This window comes from Cnephaeus nilssonii (assembly GCF_951640355.1).
Source record: "Cnephaeus nilssonii genome assembly, chromosome: 4".
NCBI classification, from domain to species: Eukaryota; Metazoa; Chordata; class Mammalia; order Chiroptera; family Vespertilionidae; genus Cnephaeus; species Cnephaeus nilssonii.
In genome coordinates, this window is record NC_137075.1 from 102,401,941 (window position 1) to 102,424,879 (window position 22,939).

A 22,939-nucleotide genomic window follows, 5' to 3' on the forward strand; every position below is an offset into this window, starting at 1 on the left:
TCTGTATTTTATTTAGCATCTTGGCAATCCAGGTGTTTGTTGTTGTTTTTTTTTTAAGCAAACAGGTATTCAAATATTACACAGTCCCAATTCATAAATTTGGACTCTTGTCAACCTCTTCTACCACCAAGTTATAAACTTATAATCATCAAACACTGGTTCTTCCTGAGCTCTAATTTTTATTGGAAAAATTAAGTTAAAACTTAAAAAAAATTTAAATTATATGGAAAATGAAAACTTCTTTAATAGCTAGCAAGTAGGAGTTAAGAAAGACAAAACAAAATGCAGTATTTATTGTATTTTAAAGATGTCAACATATTAGATACTTTTATGTTTTAGGTATTTTGTTTACATTTAAAATTAAAAATATTTTAAAATTATTTTTATGGGGCTAGTATTAAAAGCTATTGCTCAGGTCTTAATTTCATATTTATAAAAAAGGTTAATGAAAAAGCTGTTCCAAGAAGAAAGACATAGTTTCTAAATTGGAATATCCTGGGGGGTGGGGAAGGGTTGGACAGATTTCCTACACAAGAAATATCATATGAGCACCAAATAAAAACAAGTAAACTCTAAGAATAATCTCTCTGGCAGGTAGAACTTAAGAAATTCCTCACTTCTTCACATGTACAACTAAATTTGTCGGAACCACGTACCTCTTTTTATAATTTCTCACACAACTCTCCCACCCCTCTTGCTCACTTATGAACAAGAACTTAAAAACTCTTTGGTCCCTAACTATATTAATAAGGAGAAACACCTAGAACACGACTAGGGTGAGCAGTTACATCAATTCCCAGTCAGGGCACATACACCAGGGTTCAGTTCCTGGTCCGGGTGAGAATGGGAGACAACTGATGGATGTTTCTCTCTTACATCAATGTTTCTCTCTCTCTCAAAATCAATAAAAATACATCTTCGGGTGAGAATTAAAAACAAATAAACAAGTAAAAACACACCAAATCCCACCCCACCCCCTCTTTCCACAGAGCTGAGGATGCTGCTGGAGTCTACAGCTGGCCACAAAATTATAACAAGCAACAGGGAGCAGGCACTGGTGAGGGGGCCTCACACCTGCCTGGCTCCTCTGCCATTTGAACAGTAGACGTGGCTGAACAAAAACAGCCTGTGCTTGGAGTCAGGTGATGTGAATTTAGATTCTGGATGCTGACCCCAGGGTTCGTTGGAGGTGGGTGAAATGGCTCCCCATCACCCCCTCACCCAGAGTGATGCCAGATGAACTCAGACTTAAGTACGATTAGGAATGAGGGGTACAGGGGGCTCAGTAATGGGTCCAGAAGCACATGCTTACTGCAGGTCTGTACTTTAAAAAGATAGAGACCTGCCCTCAAATACTTTAATTTTTTCATTTGAGACACCTGAGGAAAGTGCCTGTCCTAAGATTGTGCTGATGAATCACAATGCAGAAATAAGGGAGGAAAACCACTTAGAATCTCTCTATATAAAACCCTAATATGCAAATAGACTGAACAGCGGAACAACCGAACAACCGGTCACTACGACATGTGCTGACCACCAGAGGGCGCGCATGGAACATGGTGGGTATCGACCAGCCAAGGTGGGATGGTGGAGCAGGTGAGCGGGGGCGCCAGACCAAGATGGGGCACCAGTAGCTGTCATTTGGGCGAGCCTCTAGTGGTTACTGAAAATTCTTTGCTCCCGCGCACCGTGGTCCCACCTGGCACTCACACCTGCTGCCAGTGCCGGTCCTGCTCACACCCGCTGCTGGTGCCAGAGCCACTACTCGTACCCGCAGCCGGCACCGGCCCCAATCACTTGGTGCCATCAGTGGATGCAAGTGGCGGCTGCCGGCCCCGATCGCCCTTGAAGGCTTCTCCACCTCCCCCTGCTCCTGAGCAGCGATCGGGGCAGGCAGCCGCCTCTCGCACCCGCTGCTGGCGACGACCACGCTCACACCCGCTGCTGACACCGGAACCGCCACTCACACCCGCTGCTGGCGCTGGCCCCAATCACTCCGCGCCATCAGCATGTGGGAGCAGCAGCGGCGGGAGCAGGGCTGCTGGCAGACTGGGGACAGGGGGCTGCAGCAGGAGGTGCCAAGTGGGGGCGCGAAGGATGGGTCGAGACCTGCCCCTGTGCCTACCACAGCCTCACAGCCCACAGTTCCTTTCAAGGTGCATGAATTTGTGCACTGGGCCCCTAGTCTTTATATAAAACATTCAGATTAGAAGTCAAAGAAAAAGTGAAGACATTTCCTGATGTATTTTTCCCTAATGATCTCAGATCAAAGGATCTCAACTTTCTTAGTGACTCCACATGCTCTTTTGAGCCTTATGCATATGAAGTAGTTCTTTAAAGAACTAAGACTGTGAACTGGAAATCACCAATGAAACACACTCTAAAATAGAAACAAAAAAATCAGTAATATAGGGAAGAAAAAAACCCTGAACAAGTAAAGATACGGTATGTTTCTGGACTGGAAACATCCTATATAATAAGAGCCTAATATGCTAAGTGTCCGGTCATCTGTTCAACCAATCAAAGCATAATCCTATATAATAAAGAGGTAATATGCAAATTGACCATCACTCCAACACACAAGATGGCTGCCCCAATGTGGTCAAAGATGACCGGCCCCATGTGGACACAAGATGGCCGCCACAAGATGGCCGGTAGGGGAGGGCAGTTGTGGGCGATCAGGCCAGCAGGGAGGGTAGTTGGGAGGGACCAGGCCTGCAGGGGAGGTCAGTTGGGGGCGACCAGGCTGGCAAGGGAGGGCACTTAGGGGCGACTGGGCCAGAAGGGGAGGGCAGTTGGGGGTGACCAGGCCTGCAGGGGAGGACAGTTAGGGGTGACCAAGCCTGCAGGGGAGGGCAGTTAGGGGTGACCGGACCAGCAGGGGAGGACAGTTAGGGGCAACCAGGCTGGCAAGGGAGGGCAGTGAGGGGTGATCGGGCCAGCAGGGGAGGGCAGTTGGCGGCAACCAGGCCTGCAGGGGAGGACAGTTAGGGGTGACCGGGCCAGCAGGGGAGTTGGGGGTGACCAGGCCGGCAGGGGAGGGCAGTTAGGGGCAACCAGGCCAGCAGGGGAGGGCAGTTAGGGGCAATTGGGCTGGCAGGGGAGCAGTTAGGTGTCAATCAGGCTGGCAGGTGAGTGGTTAGGGGGTGATCAGGCTGACAGGCAGAAGGGGTTGGGGCAATCAGGCAGGTAGGCAGGTGAGCATTTGGGAGCCAGCAGTCCTGGATTGTGAGAGGGATGTCCGACTGCCCGTTTAGGCCCAATCCCACCGAGGGGTCACAGCTTGGAGAGGGTGGAGGCTGGGTTGAGGGACACACACCCTCCATGCATGAATTCTGTGCACCAGGCCTCTAGTATACTAATGATATGCTAAGGTCACTCAACTGCTTGCTATGACCGTGCACTGACCACCAGGGGGCAGATAGTCAAGCAGTCGCTATGACGTGCACAGACCACCAGGGGGCAGATGCTCTGACCCGTAGGTTAGCTTGTTGCTGGGGTCCGGCTGACTGGGACTGAGACGGGCTGGACACACCCTGGAGCCCTCTCGCAGTCCCTCCCTTGCTGGCCAACCTCCTATGTCCCTCCCTGGCCTCAATTGTGCACCAGTGGGGTCCCTAGGCCTGGCCTGTGCCCTCTCACAATCTGGGACCCCACGGGGGATGCTGGAGAGCTGGTTTGGCCTGATGGTGGAACGACCGGTCGCTATGATGCGCATTGACCACCAGGGGGCAGATGCTCAACGCAGGAGCTGCCCGTTGGTGGTCAGCTCAGCCAGAAGCCAGGCTCATGGCTGGTGAGTGCAGCAGCAGTGGCGGGAGCCTTTCCCGCCTCCACTACAGCGCTAAGGATGTCCGACTGATGGCTTAGGCCTGCTCCCAGAGGAAGTGGGCCTAAGCCATCAGTCAGACATCCCCTGAGGGCTCCCAGACTGCAAGAGGGCACAGGCCAGGCTGAGGGACCCCCCGCCCCAAGTGCACGAATTTTGTGCACCAGGCCTCTAGTAAATACTATAAATAGGCTGGTGTTAAATCTTCCCCAAATTGGTTTATAGTCAAAATTCACCTGGGTCTCTTTATTTTTCTGGTAACTTGACAAAATAATCCTTAAGTTCACCAGGAAAAATAAGAAGCAAGAAGAATGAGAACACTTCTAATAAAAAAGGCCAGTTCTACCAACTATAAAGTGTATAAATTAATGATAGTGTGATATGGGCTTAGGAGGCAAGTTGATGGGACAGAAGCAACAGCCCCAAACCAATAAATATATTTATATAAGTATAATATTAGGATATATAATTAATCTAAAATCAAAGATGACTGGTTGGCTATATGTAAGGGAAAATCAACTTAAGTCTTAATTTCATACCAAAATAAGACCTGAATTGGGTTAAGCAGTTAAATAGATGGAAATGACAACCCTAAGTCTCCATAGCCTTTAGAAGAAAAGGGAAGTGAACATCAATTTTCAAGCAGAAACGAAAATTTAAAAACACTGAACCCCTAAGGGATATTGCTCACATTAAAAAAATTCAAATTTCTGTATGTTTCTTCTGAATACCAAAAGGAAATATAAATGCTACAAATGCAAGGAGTTAACAATATACTATAACTGGTTAGAAAAAAACTGAGGCCTCAATGTTTAAATGATTTAGTTCACAAAAGAACTTTTATCAAGAATTGTATGAAAAAGTATTTCTTCACCTATGAAATCAGCAATAATTTTTAAGAATTATAATTACGCAATACTGGTAAAAGCAAGCTATAACCCTGCCAAAAAAAATCTATAAATTGTTCTGGAAAATAATTTGATAATATGTGTCAAGATTCCTTAAGTAATTTTACTTCTGGGAATCCATTCTAGAAATACAGTAGCCATGAGTGAGCACATTTTTTTAACTTTAAAAAATTTTGTTAAAATACACATAACATAAAATTTATCATCTTAACCATTTTTAAGTACACAGTTTAGTGGCACTAAATACATTCACATTGTTGTGTAACCATCACCACCATCCATCCACAGAACACTTTCATCCTGAAAATCTGAAACTTGATCCCCCAATAAATACTACCTCCCCATGCCCTCTCACAGCCCCACACCCACATTCCACGGTCTATGAGTTTGACTATTTTAAGGACCTCCTATGAGTGGAATCATACAGAATTTGTCTTTCTGTGATGGGATTATTTCACTCAGCCCAATGTCCTCAAGGTTCATCCACATTCTCAGAATTTCTTTCCTTTTTAGGGCTGAATAATATTCCGTTATATGGATGGACCACATCTTGTTCCATTCATCCCTCAATGGACATTGGTTTGCTTCCACCTTTTGGCTAATGTAAATAATGCTGTTATATCATGGGTATGCAAAAACTATTTAAGTCCCTGCTTCCAATTCTTTTGGGTACATTCTGAGAACTTGAATTGCTGAATCATATGGTAATTCTATTTCTAATTTTCTGATGAATTACCATGTAGTTTTCCACAGCAGCAGCAGCATTTTACAATCCCACCAACAGTGCACAAGGGTTCAAATTTCTCCACATCCTTGCCAAAGCATGTATGTGCCTGGTATGTACTATTTAGTATTTATCTATCTATCTATTTATTTATCTATCTATAGTAGTCAACCTAATGGGTGTGAAGTATCTCACTGTGATTCCAATTTGCATCTTTCTAATGATTAGTGATGTTGATTATTTTTTCATGTGCTTATTGGCCATCTGTATTTCTTCTTTGGAGAAATGCCTATTCAAATCCTTTGCACATTTTAAAATAGGATCATTTGTTTTCTTATTGTTGAGTTGTAGGAATTCTCTATAAATTCTAGATATTAATCCGTGATCAGATAAATGATTTCCAAATATTTTTCCATTCTGTGGGTTGCCTTTTCACTTTGTTGATTGTGTCCTTTGATGCACAGAAATTTTACAGTTTGATGTAGTCTAATTTATCCTTTTTATTGTTGTTGCCTATGTTTTTGGTGTCATAGTTAAGAAATCATTGACAAATGCAATGTCAAAAAGTTTTTCCTCTGTTTTCCCCTAAGAGTTCATAGTCTTATATTTAGGTCTTTGATCCACTTTGAATTAGTGTTTGTGTGTGGTGTAAGGTAAAGTCCAACTTCATTCTTTTGCATGTGGATACTCAATTTTCTCAAAACCATTTCTTTAAAAAAAATGCTTTTATTGATTTTAGAGAAAGGGAGAGAAATAGAAACATTGATGACAAGAGAAACACTGATCGGCTGCCTCCTACACGCTGTTACTGGGGATTGAACCTGTAACCTGGGCATGTGTCCTGACTGGGAATTGAACCAGTAATCTCCTGGTTCATGGGCCAATGCTCAACCATTGAGCCATGCTGGCTGAGCTCAAGACCATTTCTTGAAGAGACTGTCCTTTCCTCATGAATGGGTGGCACCCTTGCTGAAAACCATTTGACCATATATGAGAAGGTTTATTTCTGGGTTCTCTATTCCACTATGCTGTTCTACATGACTGTCTTTATGCCAGTACCATGCTGTTTTTATTATTGTAACTTTATGCAAGTTTTAAAATCAGAAAGTGTAAGACCTCCTACTTTGTTCGTCTTTTTTGAAGATTGCTTTGGCTATCAGGGTCCCTTGAGATTCTATGTGAATTTCAGGATGGATTTTCTTATTTTTAGAAAAAAAATACTATCAGAATTTTAGCAGTGATTGCATTGAGCCTGTAGGTTCCTTTGGGCAGTACTGATGTCTGAACAATGTTCATTCTTCCGACCCACAAACATAGGTGTCTTTCTTTTTATTTGTGTCTTCTTTAATATCTTTCACAAGATTGTGTAGGTTTCAATGTCCAAGTCTTTCACCTCTTTGGTTAAGTTAATTCCTAAATATCTTATTCTTTTTAAGGGCATCACACTTTTATTTATGATTCTGAAATATCAGAAACTACCTTAATTAAAAGGGATTATATCACAGTAAAAAACTACACCCATCCTATATAATAAAGAGGTAATATGCAAATTGACTATCACACCCTCACAAGATGGCTATCTATGACCAGGCCAGGAAGGGGGTTAGTGAGGGATGACCAAATGATTGAACAAGCAGGCTGTGTGGGGTGACCAGACTGGCAGGGGGGTTAGTGAGGGACGACCAAACGACTGAACATCAGGCTGCGTGGGGCGACCAGGCCGGTGGGGGGCTGTGAGGGGTGGGGTGGGTGCAGTTAGGGGTGACCAGGCTGGCAGGGGGGGCAGTTGGGGGTGATTAGGCTGACGGGGGGGCAGTGAGAGGTGACTAGGCTGGCTGGGGGGCAGTTGGGGGTGATTAGGCTGGCAGGGTGGGCAGTAAGGGGCAATCAGGCTGGCACGCAGAGGCAGTGAGGGGTGATCAGGCTGGCAGGGAGGACATTTAGGGATGATCAGGCCGGCACATAGAGGCAGTGAGGGGAGATCAGGCTGGTAGGCAGGTGAGCCATTAGGAGCCAGCGGTCCAGGATTGTGAGAGGGATGTCCGACTGCCGGTTTAGGATCGGGCCTAAACCGGCAGTCGGACATCCCCTGAAGGGTCCTGGATTGGAGAGGGTGCAGGCTGGGCTGAGGGGACCCTCCCCATGCACAAATTTCGTGCACCAGACCTCTAGTAAAAAATATTTAGCCTGACCAGTGTGGCTCAGTGGTTGAGTGTCGACCCATGAACCAGGAGGTCATGGTTCGATTCCCAGTCAGAGCACATGTCCAGGATCCCCAGTGTGGGGCATGCAGGAGGCAGCTGATGGATGATTCTCTCTTATCACTGATGTTTCTATCTTTCTCTTCCTCTCCCTTCCTCTGTGAAATCATTAAAAATGTTTTAAAATATTTATAAATTCATAAAATGAAAATAAGTGAAGAGGTGTAATTTTTTGGAATAGTATAATCATAAAAAATACTCGCCAAATATTGACAGTAATCACTGTTGAGTGTTATAGCTAGAAATGTTTTCTGCTTTCTGAAACCCCTCTATATTTTTTCAGTATTGCTAAAATAAGCATATAATACTTAAATGAAAATTAAAAGTAATTATTTTTGAAAAAACACAGATTAAGTTACAGCAGGGAGAATCCCTCACTGTCCGCTGCCTCTCAGCAGTAGGCTAATAATAGAGAAAGGACTGTGATGGGAAGCCAGGCAACAGGATAGAAAGATCTTTTGCAATGCACAAAGGAGATCATGTATGTGAAAACACAAACAAAACTTAGCCTCATCAGGTGTGACAAACTGAACCAACAAGGATGTCAGCTCTGTCTTGAAGGATCAGGTATGGACAACTTCTTTTACTGCAAGGCTGTCACCGCTGCTTGGAATCTACGTGCTCATCTAGGCTGTCAGGGCTCAGTCCCTCCCTGATGAAGCAAGCATTCAGCAGTGCCACCTAGGAGAGGCGTGAACGCAGTCCTCTCGCTGGCACTGGGAGAGGCCATCTTGAACAACCCTGGGGCTGGAGGTCCTTCCTCATCTGCAAAAGGGGTTTATGTGATCTCCCTACTCCTCGCTTGTTAGGAGTATACGACTCTGCTGAGGTGAAATGGAGAGCTCAGAAAAAAGCAGCTGACCCACGCAGGATCACTCTGGTCACTCTGGCTATGACAGGTGATCACACGTGGTCACTCTGGCTATGACAGGTGAGTGCAGGCAGCAGGTGACACTGGTGCACTTTAGAAGGAGCCCCCAGGCTTCAGTGGGGGGTGTGGCAGAGCCACAGAAGGGCGCTTGGCTTGGACTAACCCCTCAGGAGGCCTTCCTCTTCCCTCCCTGCCCAGGCCCTGGACAGTGCTCCGCACAGAAGTGTGCAACCAAAGTTACTAAGCGAATGATCAAGCAATAATGCCCAATTTTGACTCTACAAAGCTCTCTTATTACTCTTAAATGCCTTCTCTGTAGCACAGAACTCAGAGAAATGTGCCACCTCATCACCTGGAGAACCACCACCCCCAACACAGAAGCCAGGTCCAGTCTCTCAGCGCGCACTCCGGCCGCTGTGATGGGCCCTCCTTGCCCTCTGTGGCCTCACCGCCTATCTGTGACACCAGCCCCTCTCCTCCTTCACCGAGGCGCACTGGGAAGGGCTTGAGCTAACCCTGAGGACAGGGGCTTATGGCTCAGGGCAGTGCGCCTTCCAGAAAGGAAGGTGGGCAAACAGTCCCAGGTCTCAATGCGTTCCCATGCGACATTACAGACATAGCATCTCTGTACTGCTCCAAAATGAAGGTTCAAGAAAGGAATTATCCTTCATTCTCTGTCACTTCGTTTTGGTCTTTATTTAAAAACAAATGGCTTATAAACACCTCTCACTGGTTTTATTTCTAGGGAGCATTTCTGAATAAAACTTTCAAATTTTCGTTCCTAAATTCAGCAAAGGCTTTATTTTTCACATCCCCGGTAATTCTGTAGGCAAATTGAATATGCTCCATTTTAGTGAAAAAGTTCTACGGCTGTTTCATTAAGAGGCAGCTGTCTTTTTGGACCTAGACAACAGGCATCTTAACCGCAGGCACTGGCACTGAAACCACTTTAACTGGAAACTCTCTGAGTGTGGCGATGTATGTTTTGTAGGGTAAGAATCTAACCTAAAAAATTTGGCTTCACTTATGATTTAAAATAGACATTTTCCTTAGGCAGATCAAAGCTACCTGGCATTCAGCTGTGTTCAAAGGTTGCCAGAGGACTTCCTGATGCCAACAGCAAGGACAGAGGGACAGACATTTGTCCTGTTGATGGGAGAAAGTCTTGCGAGTGATTAGAAGGGTGGACCAGGTCACCCCCAGGGCAGGCCAGCAGAAGGCAGTGAGGCGGACGGACGAAAGTTTCCCGAGCGCTGTGAGGGGACCTGGGCTGGGGAACCTGCAGTCAGGCAGGTCCCTATAGCCCGTCCTTGTCCTGAGGAGGCGGGAAACGCACAGAGTAGACAGAGAACACGTGACCGACTGAAGTGCTTTCGTGTCAACTCTCAGTGACAAATCCATTTTACAAAGAACCTGAGGCAGGGGGAGTGATGAACCTGGATGGGTTCTAGTTGACCTATGAGAGGGGGTTCTTTTCCACAGCAATTCTGTGGAAAAGAACAGGCAGGGGGCCCTGAAGTGCTTTCCATTCCTTCATCAAACGTCTGCTGGGGCTCTTGGCAGATGTTGGACTGGGCACCACAGCAAACATGCAGACAGCCTCTGCCCATGGGGGATGCTCCAGACAACGTGTGGTGGGCGAAGCCATGTGTGCAGAGTGCTCTGCAACCTGAGTGTCTACAATGAATGAGGTCCATCCACACAGAGGATGCCACTCAGCCTCAAAAAGGAAGGCGATTCTGACAGATGCTACAATGTGGATGAGCCTTGTGGGCATCATGCTCAGTGAAATAAGCCATTCCCCAAAGGACAAACACTGTAGGATCCACTTATGAGGGACCTAGGGGAGTCAAAATCACAGAGACAGATGGTGGCTGCCAGGGGCTGGGGTGAGGATTAATAGCACATGGTTTTGGTGGGGATGGTGAATAGACAACAGTGACGGGTATTGTGAATGTACTTAATGCCACTAAACTGAACACATAAGAATGTAAAAATGCTAAATATTATGCTTTGTATATTTACTGGAGGGACAGAACCAGCAGCGGGGAGACCACCACTGGGGAAGGTAGGGCACCAAGGAAACTCAGGGCCCCAGGGCCCCAGAGGGACTGGAAAGAAGATGGGACCATTCTAGGAACAATGTGTGTGCGTGCGTGCGTGCGTGCGTGTGTGCGTGTGTGTGTGTGTGTGTGTGTGTGTGTGTGTGAGAGAGAGAGAGAGAGAGAGAGAGAGAGAGAGAGAGAGAGAGAGAGAGAATATGAATGAATGTAAGATGCTGGGAGAAATCCAGGTGAGGTTTGGGGAAGGCCTGCGTTAAACATTCAATTTGTGATTACAGCTGCCAGCTGACACCAAACCCCAGGTTCTGCCCAGAGGGTCTCGCAGAGTATGACAAGCAGAGGCCTGAGACTCACCCTGGAGTAACAGCCTCGTTGCGGCCCAAGAAGAATGGGCTGGGCTGGCTGCAGCTTGCCGCCGGGCTAGGCTGTCAGACATGAGACCACCTCTCACTTATTCACAAGAGCAGCCCTGGATGCACCTCTGCTGCCCAGCTGCTGGCAGAACGCAGTCAAGAGGAGCCAGAATGAGGTCCATTATTGTCCTGACCACCTCCCCATGCTCCACACAACCCAGGTGGCCAGTAAATATTTACTGGGAACTGGCACCTGCCTCACCAGACCCAAGGCTCCTTCCCCTCATTACTGTGTCAGGAGAAGACACAGAAATCAGAACACGATAGAAGACACAACTCGACCAGAGGAGAAAAGACAGATGAAAGCAGTGTCAGCTCTGGGAAAGTCTCTCTCCATTTCTGTTATTCTTCAACTAATGGGCAAGAGGCTAAGTTCCTTTAATTCATTTTTAGGCAGGAAAACAATCCACATGGTTGCAAAACTTTCAACTATATAAGAAAAAAGATTGTTTTGAATGATGTTGAAGTACTGTATTTTCACAAAAGGGGGGTGGGGGTGGAGAAACATAAAATTTTAACTGCCATTCAAAAGCCAATTAAAAAAAATTCTAGTAAACTCTCCCAACAATGTGGCAACTTCTTTCCCAAAACACCAAATACTTAGCAACTAAATTTCTGTCCCATGGTTTTCAGTTAACTGTTATTAAGTCCTACCTTGTTTTATTATAACTCTGACTTCTCCCAAGCCTTTCTTTTCTAAAATAGGGAGAATGCCTTAAGAAATAGAGTCCATAATTAATTTAATCCCCCGTAAGTCACTTAAAAAAAGTGGTCTCTTCTGTTTCCCTTATTATTAACCTTTACATTAGTGTGGTACATTCGTTGTAATTCATGAACATTTTTATTAACTAAAAACGATTTACATTAGGGTTCACTCCAGTTGTACATCCTGTGGGTTTTGACAAATGCAAAATGCCATCCATGTAGTCACCATTATAGTATCACAGAGAAGTTTCCCTGCCCTAAACCTCTCCTGCACTATATCTGTTCATTCCTCCCTCCTCCCAACCCCTGGCAGCCACTGATCTTTTCTTTTTTTAAATCCTCACCAGAAAACATGCTCACTGATTTTAGAAAGGGAGGGAGGGGGAAGAAAGGAGGCCGGGCGGGGTGGGGGGAAAGAGAGGGGGAAACATTGCTGTGAGAGAGAACATCAATCGCCTGCCTTCAGTGCGCCCCCCTCACACCTGGGAATTAAACCCAAAACCTTTTGGTACATGGGACAAAACCCCAACCAAACGAACCACACTGGCCAGGGCAGACACTGATCTTTTTACTGTCTCCATAGTTCTGCCTTTTCCAGAATGTCATATACTTGGAATCATACAGAATGCAGCCTTGGCGTCTTTCACTTAGCAATATGCACTTAAGATTCCTCCATGTCTTTTCATGGCCTGATAGCTCATTTCTTTTTATTGCTGAACAATATTCCATTATCTGGATGGACCACAGCTTATTTATCCGTTCAACACCTGAAGGATATCTTGGAGGGTGGCTTCCAAATTTTGAAAATTATGAAAAGTATGGCATAGTGTTTTTTGGGTTTTTTTAAAATATATTTTATTGAGTTTTTACAGAGAGGAAGGGAGAGGGACAGAGAGTTAGAAACATCGATGAGAGAGAAACATCGATCAGCTGCCTCCCGCACACCCCCTACTGGGGATGTGCCCGCAACCAAGGTACATGCCCTCGACAGGAATCGAACCTGGGACCTTTCAGTCCGCAGACCGACACTCTATCCACTGAGCCAAACCGGTTTTGGCTGGCATAGTTTTTTAATCTCTCCAAATTCTTACATAAAATCATCCAGAGCAACTAAGATGGCAAAACCAGACGCTCGTGGCCAACATCTACAACAGAATTAGCTGACAATGTGTTCTTATACACACATGAGCATAGGGGCTAGACTACCAGCAACTATAAGACCTGTGTGATATCGGCGTCTGCAAGAAAGATGCCTATGGAGCTGACAGCGCAGAAACACTCAAACAGAGAGCTGGGTGAGCCCACCTGAGAAAAGCAGTGCAAACAAAAGTGGCTGTACCCTCCAGTGGTGAGAGCAACATGGCCATGGCTAAGCCTAAAGAGGCTGAACCTGTCTGAGCCCAGGACCTCAAAACTCAGCAGCTGAGGTTCCCTTTCAGAACGAGGCCACTCTGGGAAGAAACTGCTGGGAAAAGAATCCCAATTGAGCAGCAGGGACAGAGAGGAAATGGGAAAAGTAGGTCCAGATAGAAAAGACTGAGTCAGGGCACTAAGAAGGTGAGCTGCCATATTTTTGAAAATTTCACAAAAATAACCTAAGCTAGAGCTCTAGAACCCAACTCTCTTCTCTAGTCCCCTCCCCCCTCTCAATAGAAGGGATCAAAGTCAAGTCCCACACAGAGTGATTATAAGGAAGAGAACAAGGAACAGGTTGACATCTCTGCAGACAGTAAAAGCATGTCAGAAAGACATCCCACAAAAGATATTAAAACTACAACTTAATGCTTCAAGACGAGCCAAAGACATTAAAGGAATAATATAATGTGTAAAAGGACAACATGAATCTTTAATAGAAAAACTCAGAAATAGGTAATATAACTCTGTAAATAATTAAAATAAAAATAATTTCAGAAATGAAAATTAATGGCAAGAAATACAAGAGCCAATAAATGCAATGTAAAATACCTTACAAGGAATAGTACATGAAAAAAAATAATTTAAATGAAAAAGAAATGAAAAGCACAAAGAGAGAAACAAGAATAAAAAGAGGCAAAGAAGAGTCTCTATTTATACAACAGGAGTCGCCACAGGAGAAAATGAAAGCAAGGAAACAGAACAAATCCTCAAAGTAATAATCCATATAGAAAGAACATGTATGTGGGAAAACCAACCCAGAATGATACATTCTGAAATTGGACTCTCTAGGCATGAAAGCAAAAAGACCAAGTAACCCGTAAGAGACAGAAAACTAAAGTGACATCAGCTTCTGACAGCAATGCTTTATTACAGAGGAAATGGAGGAACAGCCCTAAGACTCTCATAAAAATAAAAAAATTAGCCCAGGATTTCCCAGCCAGACATTCTTTGAAGTTTGAAGTTGAAGCCTACTCCAGAGAAGCAGTGTCGGCATTGAGCCTGGTGGTGAGCACTAACTATACACTCATGTGGGAATGAAGTTTGCACAGGATGGGAGGAAGAAAATTTAAAAATGCAAAAAATTTTAACCTTTCAATCATCACACTGTTTATATTGGTTTTATTTTACTGAGAATATTTTGTGTGTAATATGGAATGAAGTAAATAATTACCTGATATTTAAGTTCTATGATCTCTGATGTCCTTGAGGACCAGAAATCTTGGGGTGGCAAAAAGAAGATATAAGATAAAAGGCCTGTACAAAATGACCATTCCAATAGTAATGAGAATCCTAGCACCTAGACTGTAGTCTTGAAATACCATTCCCCACTAAAAGAAACCAGGACTTAGAGAAATCACTGATTCTCAAATTTATAAGGAAATGAAAAGAGCCAAGGAAATTATGAAGAAAAAGCTGAAGGGCTTACACTACCAGATATCAAGACCTACTAAGGGCCCTAGCTGGTTTGGCTTGGTCAATAGAGCATCGGCCTATGGACTGAAGGGTCCCAGGTTTGATTCCGGTTAAGGGCACATGCCCGGGTTGCAGGCTCGATCCCCAGTAGGGAGGGTGCAGGAGGCAGTTGATCAATGATTCTCTCTCATCATTGATGTTTTTATTACTCTCTCCCTTCCTCTCTGAAATCAATAAACATATATTTTTTAAAAAAAGACCTACCAGGATGGTTAGTGTTGTACTGATACAAGGTGAGACAGCCCAGGAATGAATCCACACTCCAATGGTACTTAGTTAAGACAAAGGTAACACTGCAATGAGTGAAGGAGGATCTTGTCCCCCAAGGGTGCTATGCCAAACAGAGAGCCACCAGGAAAAACCAGAATCTGACTTCTAACACCACAACAGATACGAAAGTAATTCTATATGGACTGTACAGCTAAATGTGAAAGGTAAAATAAAGTTTTAGGGGGGGGGGGGAAGACACAGGCTAACATCTTCATTACTTTGTAGCAGACAAAGATTAATTAAAGAGGACATACAAAGTCCTCTCAAAGTGATAATGTTTTTGAGAGTGAAAATTCAAAATAGAGTAGAAGAAAATTTTTCAATTCCTATATCTACAAAGGACCTATAGCTAAATTCCTACAAATCCAATTTTTAAGAAATGGTACAACCTAATAGAAAGATAAGCCCAAAGACTTAAAGAGGTACTTCACAAAAGAAGTTATCTGAACAGGCCATACACCTAAAGAGATGTTGGACTTCATCTATCATCAATTAACTAGAAATTGAACCAGCTCACTGGAATGGCTAAAATAAAAAAGACAAGCTATAGTGGAAAGAATGTATTTGCAAAACACATATAACCAACAAAGAGTTCATATCCAGAATAAACAAAAAACTCTTTTAAAAAATTAAGAAAATGTCAGGCAGCCCAGTGGAAAATAGCATTTGAAAGATACCTGACCTCATCACAGAAATGCAAAGTAAAACAATGAGATGGCACAATGAAACAGTGTGGTTCTGGTATAAAGCAGGCATACAGATCCATGGAATAAAACTGAGAGCCCAGAATGAGCAGAGAGCAAAACCACAAAAAGGGGAAGGGGAAGAAATCAATCTTTACATTTATGCTCACTTTGTTTCTGACAAGCTGCCAAGACAACTCCATGGGGTAAGAGTCGCTTTTGCAATAAATGGTGCTGGGACAACTGGCGATGCACGGGCAGTAAGATGAATTGGTACTTCTACTTCACATTATACTGGAAGTGGATCACAGACCTAAGTATAAAACTATAAAACTTCTACAGAAAACATGGGGAAAAATACTCTGTGAACTTGTGTTAGGCAGAGTTCTCATATACAACAGCAAAATCAAGATCTATAAAAGATGCCCTAACTGGTTTGGCTCAGTGGATAGAGTGTCAGCCTGCAGACTGAAGGGTCCCAGGTGCGATTCCGGTCAAGGGCATATACCTTGGTTGCAGGCACATCCCCAGTTGGGGGTGTGCAGGAGGCAGCTGGTCGATGTCTCTCTCTCATCGATGTTTCTGGCTCTCTATCCCTCTCCCTTCCTCTCTGTGAAAAATCAATAAAATATATTTAAAAAAATAAAATAAATAAAATAAAACTTTTATGCTACAAAGACACACAAAAGAGTGCAAAAAGACAAGTCACAAACTGGGATAAAGTATTTGTAAATCATATACCTTATAAAGGATATATAAATAATTGTTACATAGCTGACCCCTGAACAACATGGGTTCGAACTGCATGGATCTACTTATATGCACATTTTCTTCAATAAATACTATATTTTCTCTTCCTTATGATTTTCTTAATATTTTCTTTTCTTTAGCTTACTTTATTGTAAGAATGCAGTATACAATACATAACATGTTAATTGACTTTTTATATTACTGGTAAGACTTCCTTCCAGTCAACAGTAGGCTATTAGTAATTAAGTTTTTGGGGAGTCGAAAGTTGTCCATGGATTTTTGACGACACAAGGGGGTTGGCAAACCTAACCCCCATGTTGTTTAAGGATTAACTGTAATCTATATATATAAAACCCTAATATGCAAATAGATCAAATGGCAGAACCGAACAACTGGTCACGATGACGTGTGCTGACCACCAGGGGGTGCGCATGGAACATGGCGGGCGTCAGCAGCAGGTGGGATGGTGGAGCAGGTAAGCAGGGGCGCCAGACCAAGGCAGGTCACCAGTCGCTGTCATCGGGGTGAGCCTCTGGTGGTTACTGAAAATTCTTTGCTCCCACACGCCGCAGTCCTGCCCGGCACTCACACCTGCTGCCGGCGCTGGCCCCACTCGCACCCGCACTGGAGCCACTGCTCACACCCTCTGCCAGTACCCAGCACCGGTCCCGATCGCTTGGTGCCGTCAGCGGGTGTAAGTGGCGGTTGCCAGCCCCAATCACCCCTGAGTGCTTCTCCATCTCTCCCTGATCCTGAGGGGCGATTGGGGCAGCAGCCACTGCTTGCACCCGCTGCTGGCGCCAGCCCCAATCGCTCTGCGCTGTCAGCAGGTGCGAGTGGGGATGGCAATGTCAGCGAGTGGGAGCAGAGGTGGCGGGAGCAGGGCTGCGGGCAGATAGGGGACTGGGGGCCTTGGAGGGAGGGGTCGGGCAGGGGCGAGGAGGATGGGCTGAGACCCGCCCCTGTGCCCACCACGGCCTCGCTGCCCACAGTTTCTTTCAAGGTGCACGAATTCGTGCACTGGGCCCCTAGTTCAATAATAAGAGGACATCCAATTTAAAAGCTGTGATAGACATTTCAGCAAAGAAGACATAGAAATGGCTAACAGGTACATGAAAAGGTGTGTAACATTAACAATCATTAGAGCAATACAAATTAAACTATAAGGAAGAAGATACCACTACACACCCACAAGAAAGACTATAATCCAAAAGACAGACAATTACAAGTATTAGCAAGAATGTGGACATACTGGAAACCTCAGATATGGCTGGTAGGAATGTAAAATGGTGCAACCACTTTGGAAAACCGTTTGGCAAATTTCTTAAAAAAAAAAAAAAAAAGAAAGAAAGAAACATAAACTTACCATTCAAGCCAGCAATTCCATTTCTAGGTATCAACCCAAGACAGAGGAAAATATATATTCAAACAAAGACTTGTACACGGATGTTCATAGCAGCATTATTCATTATAGCCAAAGAACAACTCAAATGTCCATCAATTTGTGAATGGAAAAACAAAAGGTGAGATGTTCATATAACAGAATATTATTCAGCATTAAAAAAGAAACACTAGCCCTAGCTGGTTTGGCTCAGTGGATAGAGCATCGGCCTGCGGACTAAAGGGTCCCAGGTTCGATTCTGGCCAAGGGCATATGCCCAGGCTGCAGGCTTGATTCCCAGTAGGGGGTGTGTAGGAGGCAGCCAATCAATGATTCTCTCATCATTGATGTTTCTATCTCTCTCCCTCTCACTTCCTCTCTGAAATCAATAAAGATGTTTAGATAAAAGAAAAAAGAAACACTACTCTAGGGTGGCTGAATGAATAAGAAAACATGACCCATATATATGCTGTCTACAAGAGACCCACCTCAGAACAAAGGATTCACACAGACTGAAAGTGAAGGGATAGAAAAAAAATTTTTCAGGCAAACAGAAATGAAAAAAACAACAACAAAAAACAGTTGGGGTAGCAATACTTATATCTGACAAAATAGACCTCAAAGTGAAGGCCATAACAAGAGATAAGGAAGGCCACTTCATAATACTAAAGGGATCTATACAACAAGAGGATATAACTCTGGTAAATATATATGCACCCAATACAGGAGCATCCAAATACATTAAAAAAAAAAAAAAAAAAAGAAGAAGAAAGAAAAAAGAAACACACTCAACATAGAGGAACCTCCCAAGCAAAAGAACCAGATGTAAAGGACTACATACTGCATGATTTCATTGATAGGAAATGGCCAGAAAAGGCAAATCCCAAGACAAAAAGCCAATCAGTATTGCTTGGAGCTGGGGATAGGAGCGGGGATTGATGGCAAATGGTACAAGGTGACTTTTTTAAAATAGAAATATTCTAAAACAAATTGTGGTAATGGCTGCATAACAATGAGTGAATTTTACAGCATGTAAATTATGCCTCAATAAGACTAAAAAATGTCTATAATTTGGAAAAAAAAGATAATCTATGAATACAGCTGAAGTTATATTCAGAGAAATACACATCTTTAAATTCTTTTATTATTAAACACAAATTAAAATAAGTGAACTCTGTACTTAACTTAATAAATGAGGAAAAGAATAAAATAAAGCAAAATAGAGTAATTGAAGATAAATGTGAAAATGAATGATATTGAAAACAAAATAACCAAAAGAACAAATGAGCTCAGAAGGAGACATTACCACCTCAGATGTGGAAGACATGAAAAGATTCGTTAAGAACATAATGTACAAGTTAACACATGATGTACTCTAAAATGACCCAACACAGAAGGAATCTACAGATTTATCACTGAGAAAAGCACTAGGCCCACTGAGTTCTAAGTCAACCTTCAACCCTGTGTTCTGGACTTTGAGAGCACACACGTCATTCCACGTCTGATTACGGCAGAACAGTCCCTGCCTTTGGACAGCAGCGTAAGAGAGATGCAGGACACCTGCAGGCCACCTCTGGGAAAGATCACAACGGGCCGGTATCAGCACTTCTTAGAGTGGGTAAAATGCAGTAACACAAAAAAGGAAGACAACAGGCCAGCTCCATGTGATAAATACAGAAGCAGAAAATTAGTAAACTGAACCACATAAAAGTCACCGTATACTGTGCAATACTGAGATTTATCCCAGTAATGTAAGGATAGTTCAAAAGCAGAAAATCTATCCACACACAATTACTATGTTAACATCGTAAGGAGAAAAATCATATGGCATCGGATAAAGCTCAGCAATAGTGCACGGCACCCACCAGCCAGCACAGGGGTGTAACAGCCATGTGAAGGTAGACCACGGACCATCTACACTCTGGGTGGAGGCCATTTACCAGAAACCAAGAGGCATTTTCACAAGAAACAGGAAATGCTGAAGCCTTTTACCAAAATGCGAGAAAACAGGGAGGCCTGCTCTCATCTCTGATATCTATGTTTTACTGTCCTAAAGTTAAAGTAACTAATATATATTGGTATAAATATTGGAGGAAAGATAAAAGTATCTAATTACAAATGACAGAACTATATATGCAAACTTTTGTAAAAAAAATTACTAAGATTAATAAGAAAATTTGGTAAGATAACATAGTAAGAAAATGATAAAAAACCAACAGCTTTTCATTAGATTAGTGAGAACTAATTAGAGGCAGAAATGAAAAAAATATAACCCAGTCAGAAGAGTAGCAAAAACTATAAAGTACTTATGAATAAATTTAATGAAAAGGTAGCAACTTAAAAGAAAATCACGCCGAAACCGGTTTGGCTCAGTGGACAGAGTGTCGGCCTGCGGACTGAAAGGTCCCAGGTTCGATTCCGGTCAAGGGCATGTACCTTGGTTGCATGCACATCCCCAGTAGGGGGTGTGCAAGAGGCAGCTGATCGATGTTTCTCTCTCATCGATGTTTCTAACGCTCTATCCCTCTCTCTTCCTCTCTGTAAAGAATCAATAAAATATATTTTAAAAAAAGAAAAAAAAAGAAAAGAAAATCACAAGACCCAGAAAAATGGAAGCGATATATCATCTTCCTCGATGGGAAAAGAGTATCATAAAAATGTCAATCAATCTTCCCCAAATTAACATACAACTTCAATATTATTCCAATCAACTCCTATTTTTCTGTGTTAGAGAAAATTATTTTAACATATCTGCAGAAGCACTTATGTTTCAGAATAGCCAGGAAAGACTCATTTAACAAAATCAGTGAAGGGAATTGACTTGACCAGTATGAATTCCCTGGATATGTGGATGTACAACAGAAAATTGATCCCTCTGAGAATAGTGCAAGCAGACTGCATGCCGTTCTTACTTGGTATAAAGAAAAAAAGAGAAAAGGGAGGTTGAGAATCACAAACTGAGACCTAGAGAAAGAGGGTTGTGCAGAGAATCCTTGGAAGAAGCAAAGGAAGCCACAGGGCTGGGCCGCTGCATGGTGCCCTGAGCGCGGGCACAGGCCCTAATGGCAGAAGCCAAGCCTAATACTCATGATGGGTATTAGGGATGGGGCTTGGACAGAGAAGGCTCAATAATGGTTATGGGACACTTCTCCACCACAGACATCTCATGGATGGTGGCCAGCATCCAAAGGGTACCGGAAGGAGTCACGGGCACACATTCCTTTTCTCACTGGCTGTTTCCCACCTTGGGACAGGAAGTTGGCTCCAGCAGAGCAGGCCCTGGTGTTTGTTTGATGCTGTACCCCAGTACCTAGAACAGGGCCTGTTTTTGTAGTTACTCAATACAGTATTTGCTAAATGAATGAATAGCCCCAGAAAGTCATGGATTATTTGGGAGGGGAAGACTCCTCAAAAATGACTTAGAATGTATATTATCTACCGCAAATCACATTTGATTTTTGGGCCCTTACCCTATTTTCTTTGATATGGTTTTATGGACTTCAATCTCAAAATCTCCTGGAGGACCATTTTTAGGGCTGAACACTCTCAGGTAGAAAGGGGTAACTGTGCATTTGGGGGAAATTCAAAGCAAAGAGCTCCATTCCCTGACTCCTCTCAAACAGGAAATCCCTGGGTAGAATAATGCCCAATGACTCTTAGGAGAAGTCCATCAAGGACTATAATCCAGTCCTCATTCCTCCAACATCAGAAAAACAAAGGGGTTCTACCATAGTCTTCACAATTACTCGACTTGGGGTGGCTCCTTTCTGAGCTGTAGAGTTCTGAGACAGATGAAAGAGAAGAATTACTTAAAAGAAAAATTGGCTAGCTTAATTATAATTAATACTAGAGGCCTGGTGCACAGATATGTGCACTGGTGGGGTCCCTCGGCCTGGCCTGTGCCCCCTCACAATCCGGAACCTCTTGGGGGATACCAGACTGCTGGTTTCAGCCTGGTCCCCGCAGGCAAGGCCAAGGGACCCCACTGGTGCGTGGATTTGTGCACTGTGCCTCTAGTATGCATATAAGACCTTTGGTTAATCTCTTCCCGCCTTCTCCCTTCCCCCTTCCCTCTGTTCCATGTTTCCATGCCTGTGCATTGAGCATCTGCCCCCTGGTGGTCATAGCTACCAGTAGAATGGTTGAAAGGTCGCTTAGGCTTTTATATATATAGATGAGAAGCTTTTAAGTCTTTCCTCTGTTACTTTTTAGTATATTATACCTACAATACATTTATGGTTAGATTTTTATCTTAAGTAGCTCTGGTGTTTAAAATATTGGTTGAGTAAATAAGTTAATGGCATTCAATCTAAACAAAAACTCCATAAAGAAGAAAAGATGACCCTACAGAATATAAACACAGTAAAGGTACAAAAAGCTAGCAAACTATCAAAACATTACTCCTCCCTAAATAGGCAAAAATTAATTTTAAAAGACAAATAATAAAAATTACCTTTTAAAGATGGTAGTTTTTGAAGTTCTCTATCATTGCTGGCGCTAAACCTGGAGGAATTTTGCCGTTTGTCTTTCTTCACTATGGACTGAGTGGCTGGCACCTTAATTTTACTAGATATTGTAGACACAGAACCAAGGCTGCTTTTCCTGCTGGAAATCTATTTACAAAATAAAAACAAAAACAAATATGTCAAATGAGTTTATTTTATAGCACCATTAGGCTATGGAAAAAATGCATAAAAGTTCCATCCTGGGACAGTGTCTTCCACTCCACTGTAAACAATCTAATTCCTCACAGTTTCTGGACTGTGAGGCTCCGTCCACCTTTGGCAATGCTCGATTTGGAGAGATCACGGGTCTACCTAATTTCCTTATCTTCCTTTTGACTTTTAAATATTTACCATACAGACTGGTATGAAAAAAGGCTGATGATAATGACCCTCCAAAGATGTTCACACACTAATTCTGGGACCTCAATTGGGCAAATGAACTCTGCAGATGTGATGAGGTGAAGGGTCCTGTGGTAGCAGGTGAACGCCAGGTAACCACACAGGTCTTTACAAGACAGAAGGCATGAGGTGACAAAGCAGAGGTCAGAGAGGGGCTGGCAGGCGCCACACTGCTGGCTTTGAAGATGGAGGAAGGGACCATGAGTCAAGGAGTGTAGGCAGCTTCTAAAAGTCGGGAAAGGCAAGGAAACAAATTCTTCTCTAGAGCTTCCAGAAGGAACTATCCAT

The 22,939-nt window shown here is 43.5% G+C and overlaps 1 protein-coding gene across 3 annotated transcripts in view; it reads right to left on the reverse strand.

The window, feature by feature from the left end:
* PPP2R5C (protein phosphatase 2 regulatory subunit B'gamma) overlaps positions 1-22,939 on the reverse strand; it is a 139,461-nt gene that overhangs the window by 98,811 nt on the left and 17,711 nt on the right. For all 3 annotated transcript variants that reach the window (XM_079768181.1, XM_079768179.1, XM_079768180.1), the window contains exon 3: positions 22,201-22,360. In XM_079768181.1, coding sequence (XP_079624307.1) covers positions 22,201-22,360 — 160 coding nt within the window. The remainder of the gene's footprint in view (positions 1-22,200; positions 22,361-22,939) is intronic.